Genomic DNA, 19603 nt, shown 5'->3' with positions numbered 1-19603 from the left:
TATATATATATAATATATATATGCATATATTGTTGCATATAATTATCATTTATCATATAACAACAATAATTATATTAGGACTCTCGAATTTTAAACAATAACAATAAAATAACTATAATAGGCTAATGAGAGTCAGCATCGATAGACACTCTACTGAACGTTTTTATTCTCAATAAACTCCTGCAAACGTTCATTCAAACGTCCAAAAAAGCATTCTTATTTTTATCACTTTATGATCTTATAGTTATAACGAAAATTATCGAAGTATGAAAAATTAGCTAAAATAGATAAATTTCTAGCAAGTACTGCGATATTGGATATATATGTATTGCATCTAATCATATAGATGACAGAAATAGAATTAGATTTGTGTTATAAATTCTATACATAAATGATAACTTTCTCATCAGATACAAAAATAATTCTAGCTGGAGCAGCAAAATATTTTTTTGTGTGCAGGAAATACGGTGGCAAAATTATAATTCAGCTAGCAATCCAATAAGAAAATAAGCATTGTGTGCCGCCGGCTTAATTTGTAACAAATATATGTTTTAAAAAATCATTACATCGCAGATCAACAAGCAAATTATTTTATACCTAGTTACAATAACTACAGAATAATTTAAGTTATTTTGTGCCTTCTGGATTTAATATATATGATTGACAAGCATACGCTCCGAATTTTTTCGTATCTACAGTGACGCATACGTACGGACTCCAATTTGTTCTCGAATGTATTAATTTCTAACAATTCAGTTCGTACGGTTAGTCGGTTGCTACAACGATATTGAATTATATTCAGTAATTTATACGAGTTTATTCAAGCTTATATAATTATAATTAATGAACATGTAATAATAGTTGAAATATGTAATGTATTAACTCTCTAATTTGAATTTGTGGATAGTCACTGATTATCCAATGGCATACTTAGCACTGGATAATCAGTGAAGTTCAATTAAAAAAGAAAGAAAGTTTGAGCATTATATAATTAAAATACTGATATTTGCACGTTAATTTCAGTCTTCCAATACCGTATTCATTGAATTTATGCACTAAAATAAGGTTAGTTAGGTCACATAATAAATTCTCTTCCCCCTCATCCGGACGGGGAGATCGTTCTACATTAAACAAGCATCCCGGGGAGTCCGAGCAATTCTACTTGCCCTCCTCCCCATGGGGGGGAATGTGTCGCCCGCGGGCAATAGGCTCGAGATGAATGCTGTACGTGTGCCCGATGCTTCTCCTCCCCCTCTAAGAATCAGTTGAAAGACACCGGCGAGGGTTTTAGTGGGTTCGAGTCTCACATAACCTCGGGCACCCGTTCCCGCGGGCGACATTTTTTTATCTCTTAGACTTTTTTGATAAAATCAATAGTTTGTGAGATAAAAAATATAATTTTGAAAAATGATGACTTTTATGATTTTTTTTTTTCACAAACTGATCGTCTAATCAGTATGAATAAAAAAATATTCGGCCAATCTTAAACTACAACGAGAATTTTATTTTATTTTGATCTATACTATCATTGACAGTAAAAACTTTATGTAATGAAGCTTTATTGTTGAAGCTTCCATGGCGAAAATGTGAAAAGCAACAATGTTTTTCACATTTTTGCCATAGGAAAAAGGATTTCATGATTGATACTCAGGTCGGAGAAGAACATCCTGGCTTCGAAACCTAAGAAAATATTTCCGAAGATCGTCCTTGTTCCACGCAAACATCATCAAATGTATATATAAAATAATTTCAAAAAAAGTAAAACAAAATAACAGGCAATTGAGAATTGGCGCTGCAGACGGTATGCAGTTTTTTTTTTATCATCAATAATGACAGCCAACGTTTAGTAGCCAAATATGGTACAAGAAGAAGAAGATATAATAGAAGAAGGAGATATTTTTATTTTAATTTTATCTTATGAAAAAACATTAAGAAACATTTATATAAAAATAAAAATATAATAATGCCATAATAAATAGAGCGCGATCACAGTCCGGGTGAAAAAGTTAATGTGTTGACAGAAATAAAAATTATAATCCACAATGCCCTTTTCTAAATGTAATATTATTATTAAATGTAATATTATTAATATGTTTTTATCATGTTTCTTACTTTACACACGAAATTTCGCATATTTCATGCGCAATAAAAATTTTTATTATATTTTGTTTCGCGTTGTAGGTATTTAATCCGAAATTAACTGGATATTCTACCGGCACAGGAGAATTTATTTCGACCGCGGCGAAATTAAATATTGCCTATCCGGTCGCTGCTACGGAAGACGCGTTGCAGCAAGCGAAAATTCTGGTGCAGAGAATTAAAAATGATTCAAAGATAAATATGAAAAAACATTGGAAGGTAATCATAATCTGATAATCTTTTTATCGCGACGTACGTTTATCAATCGAGAGAAACTTAAAGAAAAATATATGTCGTTTGATTTTAATTATTTATATTTCCTATCAGCTTATTACGATCCTATTTGGAGCTAATGACATTTGTTCGGCGCAATGTTACAATCCGCAAAAATTCTCGCCAATGCATTACATTCTACATTTACGAAGAGCACTCGATTTTTTAAAAATCGCATTACCCCGCACGCTAGTCAATTTGGTTCCAGTCATAGGTAATAAATTAATTAATAATCAATAATAAGTAATTTTTTAAGCACAAACAAAGAAAAATATATATTAATATTACAACATTATTAAATGTTCTAATAGGCTAATGTGTTTTACAAATTATACATGAAAGAACAATTTTGCAAAAGGATCTTCTTTTGCATAATCTTATGCTGCAGATTTTTATCAAAATTTCAGATAATTGCACCAAAATTGAAATCGACAAAGCAAAAGGCTTTGTGTGCAATTATATTACAATCGAGCCTGCCTCTATAGGCAGACTCGATTGTAATACAACTGCACATTCTCATTTTCACTCCACCCATGTTTACCCATCTCACCCTTCTCCACTTCAACCCAGCATCCACTTTCATTCTATTATTTATATCCCATCATCCACCTTTAGATCAATATTACATGTCCGTTTGATGTCGTATGACGAATTATTCAAGCGTAAATGATTGCAAAACAGATAGGATCTCTTCGTCCTATAGTCAATCAATAGATTGAAAATTTATCGTACGACATCAAAAAAGAACGCGTGTAATATTAGATTGCTATTTCATTTGTACGTTTTTGTCGTACGACAAACGTGTACAGAGAGATCTTCGGATCTCTCTATTCCATAGCCAATCAACAGGCTTGAAAAATTTGTCGTGTGACAAATGAAATATCACCCTTAGCCTTAAGCCCTAAACACAATGAGAGGCAACAGCGATAGCGATAAAAATAGCGATAGAAATGTTATAGAAATAAGCGATATATATAATTGTCGCTTCCTGTTGTCTCGCGTTGTGTTTAGGGCAAAGACTAGAGAATGGATTGCTCGATCGTATCTAAGTAGTATGATCGACAAAAATGAGAGAGAGGGATCGTGGAAAACAGCCAATTTTTATCTCTTTCCAATGATATAACTCAACGATATAACGAGAGAGAGAATGAGAGAGAGATTGGCCATCTTCCACGGTCTCTCTCTCTCTCATTATTGTCGACCATATTATTTAGATACGATCGAGCAGTCCATTCTTTATAACTGGTTCAGGGCGTTCTCTATCATCCCCATCCTATCATCACTTCCCCTTCATATCTACTCCTGTAATCTGCTCTCCCACTTCATACTCGCCAAGATAGGATGGAGCGGTGGCAGGATAGGTGAGGGTGAAACGGGATGAGAATGATATGTAACCTGTTATTTTAGTTTATTGATTTTGATTTTGACGATTTAAAGCGAGCTTGATTTCCGGGGATTCTCAGGTTGTTATTACGAAAAAAATTTATTGAGAATAGCGATACATAATAAAATTTTAAATTCCACCGAAACTCGTAAAATTACGATATATCCAGAAAAACTTCCGTCGTAATTTTACGGGTTTTGGTGGAATTGTTTAAAATTTTGATATGTATCATCATTTTGAACAAAAGAACCTAATCAGTCATCAAAGGACCTAGTCACTAATTCGATGGAAAGTAGTCATTGTTAAAATAGGAATAACATGTGCGAAAGTATACTTGAGGTATTGATCAAAAGTCTTAATGACATCAACCCTATTCCTATTTTAATGGTGGCCACTTTTTTTATCTAATTAGTGCCTGGTCCTTTCTTCATGATAATAACAACCCGGGGAATCAAGCCTGCTGTGCATTGTCAAAATAAAAATCAATAGACCAAAATAACAGTTTACACATCATTCTATTTTCCCTGAATATATAACGGATCCTCGAAGAACTCGGAATTTTATTCATCATCTTTGTCTTCACTCGCGACTCGATCCGGTACATGCAGAATTAATACACTACAAGCATAACATTTTATTATTTTAAAATCCACACGGAAAAAAACGACTTTGTTAAAAAAAAGTCTTATAATACCGGATCGAGTCGCGAGCAAAGAGGAAGATTTTGAGCAAAAATTCCGAGGTGTTCGAGGATCCATTATACATTTAGGGAATAGTTGCAGAATTGTTGTCGAGGAATTCTGGTTGATTATGAGCCGTTGCCGTGCGTGAATGTTTCTCTACTCCGTTTCATATTTTCCTGATCATTTGTACATTAGTCGGTTCTATATTTTCTTGATTTTATGTTATATCAAAGAGAAAGTTTTTTTCTTTAATTAAAGTTTTATTATTTTTACGTGTCCAAGTATGCACAAGTGCAGTGTGGCGCGAATATGTGTGTACGTATTTGTCAGATCGCAAGCTCGATCGCCGCTGATGTAACGTAAATTTATTAAAAATGTCATAAATCAAATTTTGAGTTTCAAAATTTTATTAGCGAGTGTATGGTATGTGTTCGTTAGATCACGAGTTCGATCGTCGCTGGTGTAACGTTTACAAGCCTTCGTAAAAAATATTAGGTAGCTCATTAATCATTATTGAACGTTTTAAATAATGGTTTTATTTAAAGTTTTAAATAATAGATAATGAGGTGCTTAATATTTTTTACGAAGGCTTGTAAATGTTATACCAGCGACGGTCGAACTCGTGATCTGACGAACACATACATCCGCTAATAAAGTTTTGAAGCTCAAAATTTGATTTATGACATTTTTAATAAATTATCCTTTGTTTCAAGAACACCTTAAATTAAACTTATTTATAATATCGGTATAATATCGGTAGATAATAATGCAGATAAAAGAATTTTAAATGAATGAAAAAAATATAAGTGCTTACATTTTTTATTAAGGTTATATATTAATTGGCATTATTATTATTACTTTTGACTCTTCCATGGGTACTTTCTCTAAAAAACGTCGCATTTACGGGTTATCTTTGTGTCCTAGATCGATAAATACCAGACACAGAGACAATCCATAAAATACATATATAGTACACACTACGTAGCTTCTTTAATTAATAATATATATATATCCATCATATGTATAATATTATATAATAATATACATATAATATATTCATTACATACTAAATTTTTATCTAATTGTATTTATTATTATTTTGCGACAGATGTCACGGTTTCAATTAGAGTAACGAAAAGTACCATGTGTAAAATATTGCACCCTCTTTATTGCGCCTGCATGCATCAAGGTAGTCGACCAGAAATTGAAGCGTCGAAAATGTCACGGTTGTATCAACAGGCAGCTGAAGCTTTAGTATACTCAGGAAGGTATAATCGATGTTTGATATGCAATTAAATGTGTCTCGTTTAATTAATAAAATTAGTTTTATTTATGTTCATAAAATATATAGCTAAACAATTTTAATAAAGGTACTGTTATTTCATTTTACAGATATGATAACTCCTCGGATTTCACGGTGGTGTTGCAGCCATTCATTAAATTATTTAACGCACCTAATGCAGATCCTAAGTGTGCCCCACCGATCGACTCCAGTCTAGTCACATATGATTGTTTTCACTTTAGTCAGAAAGGACACGCACTCGGTAAGACACGATTACTATTCTCGTTTGAATGCAAGATGTTATTTGATCGCGCGCGCAAAATAACAAATTAAAATGGATGTTACATAATGTGTGTTGAATATAGTAGCGTTATCTGCTACTATTATTATATTTTCGATAAAAGGTGTAGCAGATGTGTAACAGTAATACATACACATTAATATATACACGATACACTTACACACACGCATGCAAATACAAATTTTTTCGCCTAGCAGAGAGCAATTGTTATTATATCACAACGTTTTTTCCAATATGAACAGACGTACATCTGATGTAGTATTTTCGATTGAAGTGCGTCCGTTGAACTGAAAAGGACGTTGTAATGAAAACGGTTGCACCTTCGCCAAGCGAGAGATGTTGCCTTGTGCGTGCGTGTGCGTGTGCGTGTGCGTGTACGTGTGCATGTGCGTGTGTGTATGTATGTATGTATCCATGGCGTGCGTACAAGAAAAAAAGAGATAATTTGCATTATAAATAAAATTGGAAATTAGAATTGATAACATTCTATTTCTTTTTACATATACTAAAATTTATTTATTTTATCAAGATAAATTAATATAATTTTAAACTGTAATTTACATAATTTATCATTAAAATTGTCTTAATAATTTACATAATATATATTTTTCATTACTTTTAATTCCATATAAATTATCGGGATAAAGCATCTATTATCGTTAATACTTCTTAATACTCCTTCCGAAGCGGTTAATGGAGCGTAAAACAAATCATGAAATCAGTTATTGTTGCACGATTATTAATTGATGTTATTATTACGATAGCCACTCGAATATTAAGTGTAATCTTGATTGCATAATCTGTTAGCCGATGCAAACGCAGTGATGTAACAATTCTATTGGCTAAACAAATTGATAATTATTATGGTAATAGTAATTAATGGACAGTAATGATAATAAGATGAGACAGTATTGACAAGTTTTATTAATTTTATTAATATTATTGTTTAATTGCCATTAGACAGATTTAAAAATGAAACTGACGCCATTAGCGATCTAATATGATTAATTGTAATTTCGAATTTGACTATTTCGCGATAAGAGCTCCTACAGATGAATAACTTTGTAGTGCCACAATTAAAAGCGCCGACCCGTTCATACGAAGCTATTTTCTGATTAACGCATTCGCAGCGCTCCTCTGTCGCGCCTGAATTCAGTCATTTGAACGTATCCGTAACGTTTCTTATCACGCCGCGAATTGGCCCACATAAATATATTCGCGACACTTTTTTGTAGCACCGAAAATAACTCCGTGTGAACAGGTCGGCGCTTTCAATTGTGGCACTATAAAGTCGTTCGTTTGTAGGAGCCCTTATAACTACCACACACATTTCACAGCATTAAATTCTTTGGCATTATTTGTACTCTTTGCTTTTACTCTTTTCAACGTCCGAATATCAAGCGACGCAGTAGCATTGCGACGCCAAGCACATAAAAATATGAAACGGGCGACTATTTGATGCGTGAACATCATTCAAATATTAATCTTTTTTCAATTACTTTCTTATTCAAATAACTTTATTTAAATAACTTTTTTATTATTAAAATTTTTGTAATCCAATTTATTAACTTTTGCTTTTGAATGTAACGTTTTTTTCGTGTAAATGCGTGCGTGTATGCATGTACGTGTCTCGCTCTCGACGCTTGGCGTTGCCAAGATGACGCGAAGCAACATGGTGGAAGTGTTATTCCCACCATGGGAGGTGGTGGATATCTGCTCCTACCCTACCTGCACACGCACATTATCGATTCTGATATACGCCGAAAATATATATTATATGCATACATTGTGCACACACGCACGCATCTAATAATTTACGCACTACAAGAAATACAGAATTGTTAAAATGCTTTACAAGTAATACAAGTAATCGTGTAAAAGAAGCGAAAAGAAAGCAGTGAGTTAGAAAAAAGAGAAGAAACGAAGATGAAGTGAAGGGTGGCAGCAAGAAAATGAAAGAGAATGATGATGAGAGAAGAAGAATAAGAGGACATATCGAGATGTAAGAACTAACTCATTTCCAGCTGTCGCATATCTCTTACAGTTATAGATGACAAAAGAGCTTATTTTAAAAAACGCCCAAGATTTCAGATGCCCTGATATCAACAAGGAATGATTTCACAAAGAGGTTCCAGCGTAGTAAAAGGAGTGTTGATAGGTATAAGAAATTCTACAGGAAGGGATTGCTAGAACGGATATGCCAAGATTGCGAGGTTTGACATAAGGGTGGAGATAGGAACCGATATAAGATAAAATGCCAGAGTGGATGAAGCAACAATGAGAAAAGCACTTTTGTTATTAGCGGTGAGAATGGACATACAATATTTCGAAAACAAACGTGCCGAAATCTGGAAAAATGGAACAATGTCCCGAAATGTCAAGTCGAAATTTAAATCTTGTGACAATCTCGAAATATCAAACTATATCTTAGTGTCGAGACACTACGTCTAGATTATTGAAATTTAAGAAAACAATGCGTCTTGAAAAATTATAATTTCAAAAATTAAGACATAAGCAATATCGGAAAACAAATTTTTTGAAATATAAATTTTTTGAAATGCCACCTGAGAGTGCAATAGAAGGACGAGATATGATTATCCTTGCACAGATTAAATATGAAGCATACGCAGTCATTCATTAGCCGTTTAAACTTGAGCCTTTGTTGGCTTATAAATGTAAGGAGAAAATGAGAAAAGGCGCAAGAAAGTGGAAATAAGAGAGGAAAAGGCGAGAGAGCACGAAAGAGAAAAAGAGAAAAAGAGAAAGAAAAAAGTAGAAGGGAGGAAGGCAAATAATTTTTATTTTTATATGTTATTAACTAAATATTTAATAAATACAAATTATTAATGTCATTATTATTATTATTATTATATCTCTTTATTTGCAAAAGATTTTCAAAATTTATATTCTTTTAGTTTCAAAAATTTACAAAAAACAATGAAATATCTAAAGCCTTTTTTAAAAAAGAAAAAAATATGTGCCAAATGCGTAAAAAGGATATCGAATATTAAATTTTTCTTAGTCAAATAGTTTCTCTTTCGCCAAGTTTTTTCTTCACTATAATTCAGTTGACCATTTTAGCCACTTTCAGTATTAAGAAAACATTACAATCAATGTATGTACACACGACCGTCTTATATTGACTTTTAGGTATTTTATTATTGTCTGAACAAATTTTCAGTTTTAAATAATGTATAAAATTAAAAACTTTTATACACTCAATATCATTAATAATAAAGTACTTCAGCTGTATATTGATTATTATTATTTTATGATTGTAATTTGTACAATTTATTATCGGAACTTTATTATTAGTACGTAGTATCAATACCCCTTGTTCTGCTAAGAAAAAGTGGCATTAAGTATCATATTGAATATAATACAGCCTACATATATATTTCCTTTTTTTTCGTCAAAAACGTAAAAATGAAAAATAAAGTAATTTAATATTACCTTCATAAGATTATAAATTTATTAACATATTGACTTGTAAGAATACACTAAAGAACTATTTTCCAAACAATCGATTAGCTATTATTTAATTATTTCCACGATGTTCAGCAGATTTGAATTAGAAGTCATGGTCCGGAATAACGTAAATACTAGGGAAACATAACGATCGATGTATGTATACTCACAAGTATGTCTATATTGACTATATTGATTCTATTTTACAAAGAATTTCCTCTTTTTGATTATAAATAAAACGACGGAAAGGTAAACTGCAATGTTGTAAAGTATAAATACAGAGTTGTAATAAAAATGAACTGAAATTAATAGTATAAGCAATTTTGTATCTTGCGTGATGAGATACTTGGCTAATTGCATTTATTTCGTATTCGTTTTTTATTAAGAGGAATGTAATATTTGACACCTTTTTTATGCACTTGGCGTATATTTTTTCTTTTTTAAAAAATATATTTATTTCGTATTAAGTGCAAAATTTTTTAGAACAAATCTAACAAAGGAAAAAGCGGTTTTCATGAAATATCTAAAAATTTAGTTAGATCTAAAAATAATTTTTTTAGATCGTCAAAGTAATTACATGTAAGACTCTTAAACTAAGATAACTGGACTTTATATGGTCTAATTTGTCTTCGCTATTTATGGAATTACATAGTTAATTTCAATAAATAACACTAGTAAGTCGCGCAGGCTGACTCGATTGCATCAATTTATTGCTCAATTTATTCATTTCGTTATTTTATTAAAACAAAATATTGAAATGTAATATTTCATAGGTGTGTAATTACTTTTTATAATTATTAAGAGATGATTATTAATTTTCGCTGTATCATTAATTTTAGTTCATTATTATTACAACTCTATATTTATACGTTACAACATTGTATTTAGTTTATCTTTCTATCCTTTTATTTATAATCAAGAAAAGGAAACTCTTTGTAAAATAGAATTATATCCACCAATATGACCAGTCTAGACATACTGACCATGAGTGTACGTATATTGATTATTATGTTTCCCTGATACTTGCGTTATTCCAGATCATGACTTTTAATTTAAATTTGCTAAACATCGTTGAAATAAATAAATTATGCGACTCTTAATTATGTACATAAATAAACATGTATGCCTAATTAAGAGTCGAAAATGGTTTAATATTAAAATAATAAAAATTGATCATATATGTATAAAAGTTTTGTCGAACATGATACATGATTTAGGACAATCAACAATAAATTTAATGATAATAAATATAGTTGAGTGTCCAAGATTTTGTTTACACTGATTTGTAACAATTATTGTATGATCTAGTAATAATTAATATAACTTAATAATATGTATATAAATCAATTTATTTCTGTGATCAGTTTCAATTATAATTATATTAATCTAAATTACGTCCATATTAATAAAATTTGTATTTAGTAAATAATAAACTAAGCCAAAAATACATTAAATTGTTTAATTGTATTGTTTTAGGTATATTAACGATATATTGAATAGGAGCACTGAGAGAATTTATAGAAATGATTAAAATTAACTCAAATTGGATACAATTTGATATTACGAATTTATCAGTGTAAATCTATTTATGTTCTTAGAATTTTTTCATTTAATACAAATAAAATTATTTAGATTGGTATTAATATAATACCAATCTGGTATATAATACCAATAATGGTGATAATATTATTGGATTACATTTAATTACTATTTCTTCATATATTATTTATAAAGCTTCTAAATATATAAATGTAATTCACATCAAAATAAGTTACATCTACTTTCATTCTTAAGTAATTACATTAATTATGTTTTTGAAGAATCAATATTAACTCTCGAACAGCGGACGTCATGATACTCGCACGCGGATGCAGGGTCAATGTGATTCAAGAGTAATATTATTTTAAGACGTTTGAGAAAAACAGTTTGTTTTATTATAATAAGTAGTAAAATATTTCAAATATGTAGAAGGTGAAATAAAAACACATATTTATCATAAATACAAATATCCATTTATTCATTTTCTTCAAAGTTGAAAAAAGTAAACAACTCTAATTCGCGGATCTTGCCGGCGAAAAATTAATATGTAAGATCATTTGCAAAACATCATAAATGCATATACATATTTACAAATGCGTTTGAATATAACACAATAATATACGACAATGGAGTAATGAGTAATAATTAACCGTCACGTAACAATTCTGTTCCAAACAGTATGTTTGTTCAAGATACACATTGTTAAATCCATATACCAAATTTAATCAAATTTAAGCTGCCACTGCTCCTATTCATTATATCGTTATTTTATCAAAGAATAATACTTATGAGAACCGAACACTAGATGTCCGCGTGTAAAGAATTTATTCAATTAGTATATAATGTAATAATAGACATTTCGATCCTACTGCGGATCCTTCTTAATATCGCAATACCAATCAATACAATACAATTACAAATTGATAAATCATCCAGTGTTTGGCTCTCATAGGCATTATAATTCTTTGATTTATTCTTTGAAGCCTGTCAATTCTTTTTATTATTTTATACTAAAACAAAATTAAACAGTTTAAATTGTGTCAAATTTGACACTATAAATTTAACAGTACATATGACTTCTTTAATGCATCTAATATATGTATATATATGTATATATATGTACAAAAATTAATTTGTTAATAATCTTAATAATCTTTATTTATTGAGGTTTAAATAATTAAATATAAATAAATCATTTAAACAACACCGCGGGCAATAAAATAATCATTAATCCCGTGTAGATGACATATTTTGTAAACACGAGTGCGTATTCATTAGCGGGCGTGGTAAGAGATATCATTAATAGCCTCTTAGATGGTGTCAACAAGAGTCATGGTGAAAGAGAACGTCATATCACCCATCATTGATATTGTCGTTTTACGCAAAAATAATGGAATGAATGACGCGCAAAGTATTCTCGTTTTTTTTCTGCGTGATAAGTTTGCTTTCATTTTATTTTCAGGCGCTAATCTCTTGTGGAATAATATGTTGGAGCCGGTCGGAAATAAGACAGAAAAGGGATTGCCTGCGATACTAGAGAAAATAAACTGCCCTACGGAAAACGCACCTTATATCTTCACAAATATTAATTCGCAGCGTTTCCGAACGACTGGCAGACAAGATGGAATTCTGTCTAACAATAGTAATTAATCATCTACATTCTACATCAAGTTACTTATATCTGTTACGAAACAAATTGTTGCGAAAGTTGCGAAAGAACTGTATCATGCAAATGCAGTGAGAATATTAGAAAGTTCATACATTTGTTATTGATTATTTGCGTAAAAAAACTTTTAGATAAAAATAATATAAATAACATAAATATAATAACAATATAGTTATAAATGTAAATTAAGAATTTCTATTTATATAATACATTTGCATGACTGATATTCGACTAATTAGCGTTTTATTGCGTTATTATAGATAATTTTAAATGTATAATTAATTAATATACTAATAATTTTAATTACTTCTCATTTTCTTTGCGTATTTTTCAAAAGAATGTAATTGCAAGATCTAACGAGATATGCATTTCGAGACATATTTAAGCAAATATAATATGATGTACAAAAAATTATTAATTGATTAAATATCTAAAATAAAGTTAAAACTGAGAAAGATTTCGATAAAGAATACATTAACTTTTCCAAACAAATTTATAAAATATGTTATATATGTATACATATATTGTTTTACATTGTATGTATTTTTGTACATAGCGTTTTTATATATGCGTTTAAACGATTAAAAAAGATTTTCATAAATACATGTGCTAAAATAAAAAATGATGGAGAATTTATTTGTATTGTGATTTTTTTCGAATCCATATAGTGTAGAACATTCCTACAATAATATAGTAGCATTGCTGCAAGCTTCTGTATGAGAGGAATCGCATTCCTGATTTACTTAATTTGCATTCCGTTCACTTAATTTGCATTATTTTTTTGTGGAAAGCATAATTTTGGATGGAATATCTCACAAGACTAGTCTGTAAAGTTCACGTAGTCTAGACTTTAAATAGAATGCCTATTACAACAAGATCTAAAGTCCAGCAGACATCTGTGAAATATCCGGTTAAGAAATGCTTGTGGACTTTCGAGCTATGTAAATATGTGTCACATCAGAGTTCAGAGAATTTCTCCGGTTAAACATTTTTCCCACTGTGACAAATACATCGCAAAGAATTAGACAAACAGGATATTTAGAATTTAATTATTAGCGTTTCAGAATAATTGTAAATAATTTAAAATAAATATTTTTGCAGTCTAAAAGTTAGAGAAATTCCTTCATAGAAAAGATATATCGTATTGTTCTTATTTCTGAAAGAAAAATTGTTTAACTTTTCAATTAATATACAGTAAAGGCTTTTCGAGCCTAGCAAGGTATCGTATGCTATAATTCAATTGTTTTATTAACTTTCATATAATATTTCGAATGTTTCGACCATTTCTCAACGATCCCCTTCAATGAATGTTACAAAATTTACATAATTATTACCGTGTATAAATTATTACATATTCCATAAGCCTATAATGAACTTAATTATATAATGCTCCTGATGGCTATGGATTCAACATAAATTGTTCTAGTACGATCTTTGTTTGACGAAATTTACAATATTTTCGGTAGAAGCGATATTCGAGAATTATGACTGGATGACCGTGTACACGCATCGGCAGGAATAATCCAAGATTCCATCGCGAGTTTGTGCATCTATTGCGTATGCAGATGAAATATAAAAAAAAATTGAAGTTCGTGTTGAGGATAACACTAAATCGCAAAAGTGGTCAAGAATATCATTAATTATTTACGACGTTTTTAATTAAAACATTTTGAAAAAATGTCCCATTGCATATGTTTATAAAAGGGCTACCGTTGGAAAGAGGAGAATCTGTAGATTACAAAAATGAGGGTACCACCTTTGAAGTGGTCACAACCCTTTGGCAGCCAGGGTAAAAAGGGTGAGTTTTGTTCATTAAATGCACTCATCGCGTATAGTTCAATCAATTTTTGCACTAAATCGTAGCTTTGTGTTTACTTTTTACCCTTATTTGATTTTCCAACTCATATGTGGAATCACAGTACCATGCAGAATTTCGAAACACCCCTCACTACTTTCTCTCTTCGCGCTCCTCGCCTCTTCCGTGTATATAATGATTATCTTTGTAATACGTACGAACATTATTAATCGTAATGAATTCGACTGGGATAATGTCCACATATTAGCTAACGAGTCCTCAATGTGAAAGGAACAATGTCTGAAATGATACATATACAAAAGCAGATAGGTTTAAAGGCAGGTTTCACCTGCTTCAAGTCAGGTGTTTTATTGCTTAGAATTTCCTTCCTATTCATGATTAATTTATTATTACCGTTTAAGTTTCAAGGGTATTTGCCGGACACATTTTCTTATTGCGTAATTCATATTTATAGTTTTTTTTACTATATGAATCCAAATAATATATTATCTTATAGACTAAATAATCATTCGCGTCAAAATATGATTAGTTTTCTTATATAGAATAGAAAGATAACACACACGATAAACTGTAAACAAGAGCACGTAAAGCAATAGCACGTAGAAAGAGCAGGATCTGTTACGCGTTATAACCTCTCGGGACTTCTTAAAGTTCACAGAATTATCACCACTACGCATAAAAAGAATAGAGAATAATAATAATAATAATTTTTTATCTGATATATATAATCAAAGTCAATAACGTTCAATCTATTATATAATTTCTTAGAAGGCAAAGATCATATTTTATGATAATCAAAAGTTTGCGTTCTGATTTATCAAAAATTATTTTTTTTATTTTTGCAATTTGAAATTAAATTATTGCTTATTTATAATTACTAATAAAAATTGAAAACTTTTTAAAGCAGATTTTCGCTAAAAGATATCAATTGCAATTAGATCAAGGTATGAAATTTATAATGTATCTTTTTTAATCTTTTTGTAGTGTAGTAATATTATATAATATTATTTAAAAAATATATATACGAAACAATACGTGAATCTCGAGAATTATGCTTTGATTTTTTATATAAAAACTATGTCGTATATCTGTAACGGAATCGTTATCACCGGCAAAAATTAAACTGAGAATATGTTTGTGCCAGATTGCATCATAAGTGGCATGCATTGCGGCAAGACGTTAATATAAGTGGATGTAATCGACCCCATCTTCGAGATCGTCCGGAAGAAATACTCCTGTGGCCAGGGCCGGACTGAGGAATTATGGTGCCCGAGGCAAGAGATCAAAAAGTCGCCTCCTTCCCCATTTTATAGCTTTGATCGCGTTTGCTCTTTGCACTACCCGGGATTACGACGAGGACGTGGCAAACTGGATCCCATTTGTTTTTTTATATCTTTCTTTTTTTTATACATTTTAATTTTTTCTAATTGTTTTTATATTTTTATTTATTTTTTAAAATTAAGAAGACTAAAATTTTTTAATTTATAAAAAATCTGAACGCGCCAGACGCGCATCGGCTTATATTTCCATTTGTTCATCGACGTTATGATGCCCGCCCCGAAAACGACGTCCGGGGCGACCGCCCCGCTCGCCTCACCCTTGCGCCGGCTCTATATATGGCGATGAATAGATGAAATCTCTTCGCCCACATACGTAAAAGAAATAAGAGAAACGGATCGACGCGAATGGCAAAAACATGTCGTCTTTTCCCCATAATCTATTTACAATCATTAATATTTTTATCTCAATTTATACTTTAATTATACTTTGAACCGAAAAATCTGCTATTATTTCGTTCGGAATAGATGCGCCTTCGTTAAAACGATTGGTTTTAATCCGATTAAATCCAATATCTTAATTAGACACTATACACGGAAAGAATAGTCTTTTTATAGCATCTAAAAATTTAACTGATACAGATCTAAAACTAATTTTATTGGATCATTAAAATAGTTATGTAGCACGCTCAAACTGATTACTAAAATCAACTTTTTGTAGCATTGCTTCAATTTCCTACATAATTATTTTAATGATCCAATAGATTATATATATATTTTCAGATCTGAATATATACCTATATTTTTAGAGACTTGCAAAGTTGTTCTTTCAATGCAATATTCATATAGTATATTTATTATATGGAATATAATATTGAGAACATTTACGTTTATTCTCTTTTATACGAGAAAAAATATAGCATAAAATGCATTATTTGCGATTTAACGCTAAACTAAATAAAATAAAAATTAAACAGAAAATGTCGTAAAATAAGTAAAAAAAATTTTGCGAAATATTTATATGGATTACAGTAGATGTCTAGATTGAAAGCTATTGATAATTATTCAGAGTCGGCCAGCCCGGAGCTCGGATCTCGTTATTATTTTCCCCCCCAAGCGCCGCGTGTCATGAAAATCAATCGCTACATTGTCAGTTTATAATGGTCCAGAGTTTTAGAGTATTAAATTGCGCGATGACATCGCAAAGAAATATGATATAATAACATAATATTAATATAAAGAAAATCTTGCGGAATATTTACATGGATTTGCGGATGTTCAGAAAAAAATATTGAGAAATGTTTAATTGTACAAGTAATTTAAAAATTAAAAAGAATTATATGATCTGATTGTTGTACTATAAATTCATGTAAAAATCTGGTTATTAAAATTTCTTCTAAAATGTAATTCTTGTATCTTTAGACATTGTATGTATAGCTTGCATAAATAGAAACGTAAATTTCCTTATATGAATAAAAGAAACTTTAGAAGGAACATCGCTCAATTACGAAATTTGTGTTTATAACTATTCATATTTTCATTCATACGTGCCTATTCATCTATCTCTACCGGTGTATTCCTACCTAAATTACTTCATAAATGTGTAACAACATCGCAAATACGTTCATGACTGTAGAGAAAGCAGCTTTGCAAATGTAAAATTCTTCAATACGATTGGTTCTTGCTTTTGGTTCCTTATAGATTTAAATGTATAAACCATATTGAAAAATCTTACAATATTTGCTGCTTTCTCTGCTGAACGCAGCTAATGCCTAACCATGTCCTATCGCGTAATGATAAATTCAGTGGGATAAACTAATTGCGATCATACTAAATAAATATGCAATAAATAATACGAACTAAAACAGACTTACAATCTTTATAATATCAAAAATTAACAGATAACAAGGCTAATAAGAGTCAACGCGGATAATCGAACACCTCCCGAAACCTACAGTGGACCAACTGCATGATGAAATTCGCGCTACAAGGTATCACAATTTTCTCGTTGCGATTCGTTGCAGAGTGTATACACGAACGATAAATTTCTCTTCGATATTGCGATCGCACTCTCTATGCTTGTTGTTTCTGCCACATTTTTGTAGAACAAAGTCCACTTTTCACACAGTCGATACAAAATTTTATCTTTGCCACTATTATTGAATATCAAAAAGAATAACAACATTTATGTCGACCGTGTCTCTTAAAAAGAAAGTAGTCATCATATCATATAAAATAATATTTATTTTTATCTATTCGTTCATTCATAGATTCATTTATATATTGTGTTGCATACAAAAATTAAGAGTTCATTTTATTTACACACAATTATTATTTTTTATAGAATATACCAAATTGAGCTGAAGCAACAGATTGAATCTCTAGCAGAGAAACTAACTTAAAAAAATCAAGGAAGTGTTGCAGTATTCGCTGGACATAAGTTTCTATGTAAAAAAACCTAGTTAACGCTAAGCATAAAATTATCATTATTAACAATATTCTGCAAAGTACCTAAGAGTGTTTGAATAAAGTGCATTAAGCTGCTCGAGAAAAGCAGCGTTAAACGAAAAATACTATTAGATAATAATTCTACATATAACAACGCAAGTATTGAAGTTGATAAAGAAGAACCAGCTACAGCAGAGACCGATAAGTAGCAATAATTTCCAATATTAAACCTATGATCGATAAGATATGACTAAATTGTTACTAAATGATTATTTATAAGTTTTATAAAATTTTATTACATTTTTTCTTATAAATTATGGCGACACTAATAATTAAACTGCCTCATGAGAAGCTCAGTTTAGCCTTCTGAGGATTCGTATCTTTTGGTGGACTCTTTGGAGGCAGATTTAGAGATTCTGCATATGATGAAGCAAAGGATTTGTTTAGAGATAGGTAGTGGCTCTGGCATAGTTATCACAGTTTTAGCAATGGCATTAAAAAAATGTCATAATGTTCAGTTTATTGCGATTGATATAAATCCTGATGCATGTAGAGCCACGAGAAGAAGTCTGATTAATTCAATGGATGTAAATGTCTTTCAAATTAATTTATTAGATTGCATACGAATTAAATATACATTTGACATTATTTTATTTAATCCTCCGTATGTAGTTACAGAATATAATGAAGTAATAGATGACAGACTCATATTCAAAACATGAGCAGATGGTAAAAATGATAGACAAGTTATGGAACAGGTATTTACTATTATTCCCAACATCTTATCAGATGCAGGATTGTTTTATTTAGTTGTTATAAAAGAAAATGATCCTGAATATATATTGAGCGCTTTCAAAAAGTTAAGTATGTCTGGTGAAATTGTTCATGAAAGGAAAGTAAGAGGAGGGTATTTATTAGAGTTTGTATGTTTTACGTTTTCGTAAAATGAAGGAAACGAAAAGTTAGCACTACATGTCAGGGATATAACATCCACAAGATATTTTTAAAAATTTTAATTTTATGGAAAGAGAAAGAAGATATCACTTCAGTGATTGTAATTATTATTTATGGTAATAAATTACAGATAAATAAAGTACATCTATTTGAATCATGTTGTATTAACTGTTTGTAGACAGTTGTAACATTTTTGTTATTTGTACATCATTGTTATGTATTATATAATTGCAATTAATGTATATAGGCATAATAATATATCGTGTAAAATAATAATTTAATTCTATGTTAAAGGTATACTTTCTTTAGCAGTAATTGTTTGTAATAAAGCATATGAAATAGAAGCTGATAAAATTAAGAAGTCACATTTTTT

General features: G+C 30.3%; 1 protein-coding gene and 2 pseudogenes across 1 annotated transcript in view; all 3 read left to right on the top strand.

Moving 5' to 3' along the window:
- Positions 1–12719, top strand: part of LOC108747305 (phospholipase B1, membrane-associated-like) — a 20818-nt gene extending 8099 nt beyond the window's left edge. Inside the window, exons 4-8 of the mRNA XM_018484696.1 lie at positions 2182–2358; positions 2467–2626; positions 5588–5747; positions 5872–6023; positions 12532–12719. Coding sequence (XP_018340198.1) covers positions 2182–2358; positions 2467–2626; positions 5588–5747; positions 5872–6023; positions 12532–12719 — 837 coding nt within the window. The remainder of the gene's footprint in view (positions 1–2181; positions 2359–2466; positions 2627–5587; positions 5748–5871; positions 6024–12531) is intronic.
- Positions 12720–14478: 1759 nt separating this feature from the next.
- Positions 14479–18594, top strand: LOC108747304 (annotated as a pseudogene).
- Positions 18593–19300, top strand: LOC108747539 (annotated as a pseudogene).
- Positions 19301–19603: the final 303 nt, after the last annotated feature.

This window comes from Trachymyrmex septentrionalis, unplaced genomic scaffold (assembly GCF_001594115.1).
Source record: "Trachymyrmex septentrionalis isolate Tsep2-gDNA-1 unplaced genomic scaffold, Tsep1.0 scaffold2, whole genome shotgun sequence".
NCBI classification, from domain to species: Eukaryota; Metazoa; Arthropoda; class Insecta; order Hymenoptera; family Formicidae; genus Trachymyrmex; species Trachymyrmex septentrionalis.
This window is presented reverse-complemented; position numbering and strand designations above follow the sequence as displayed.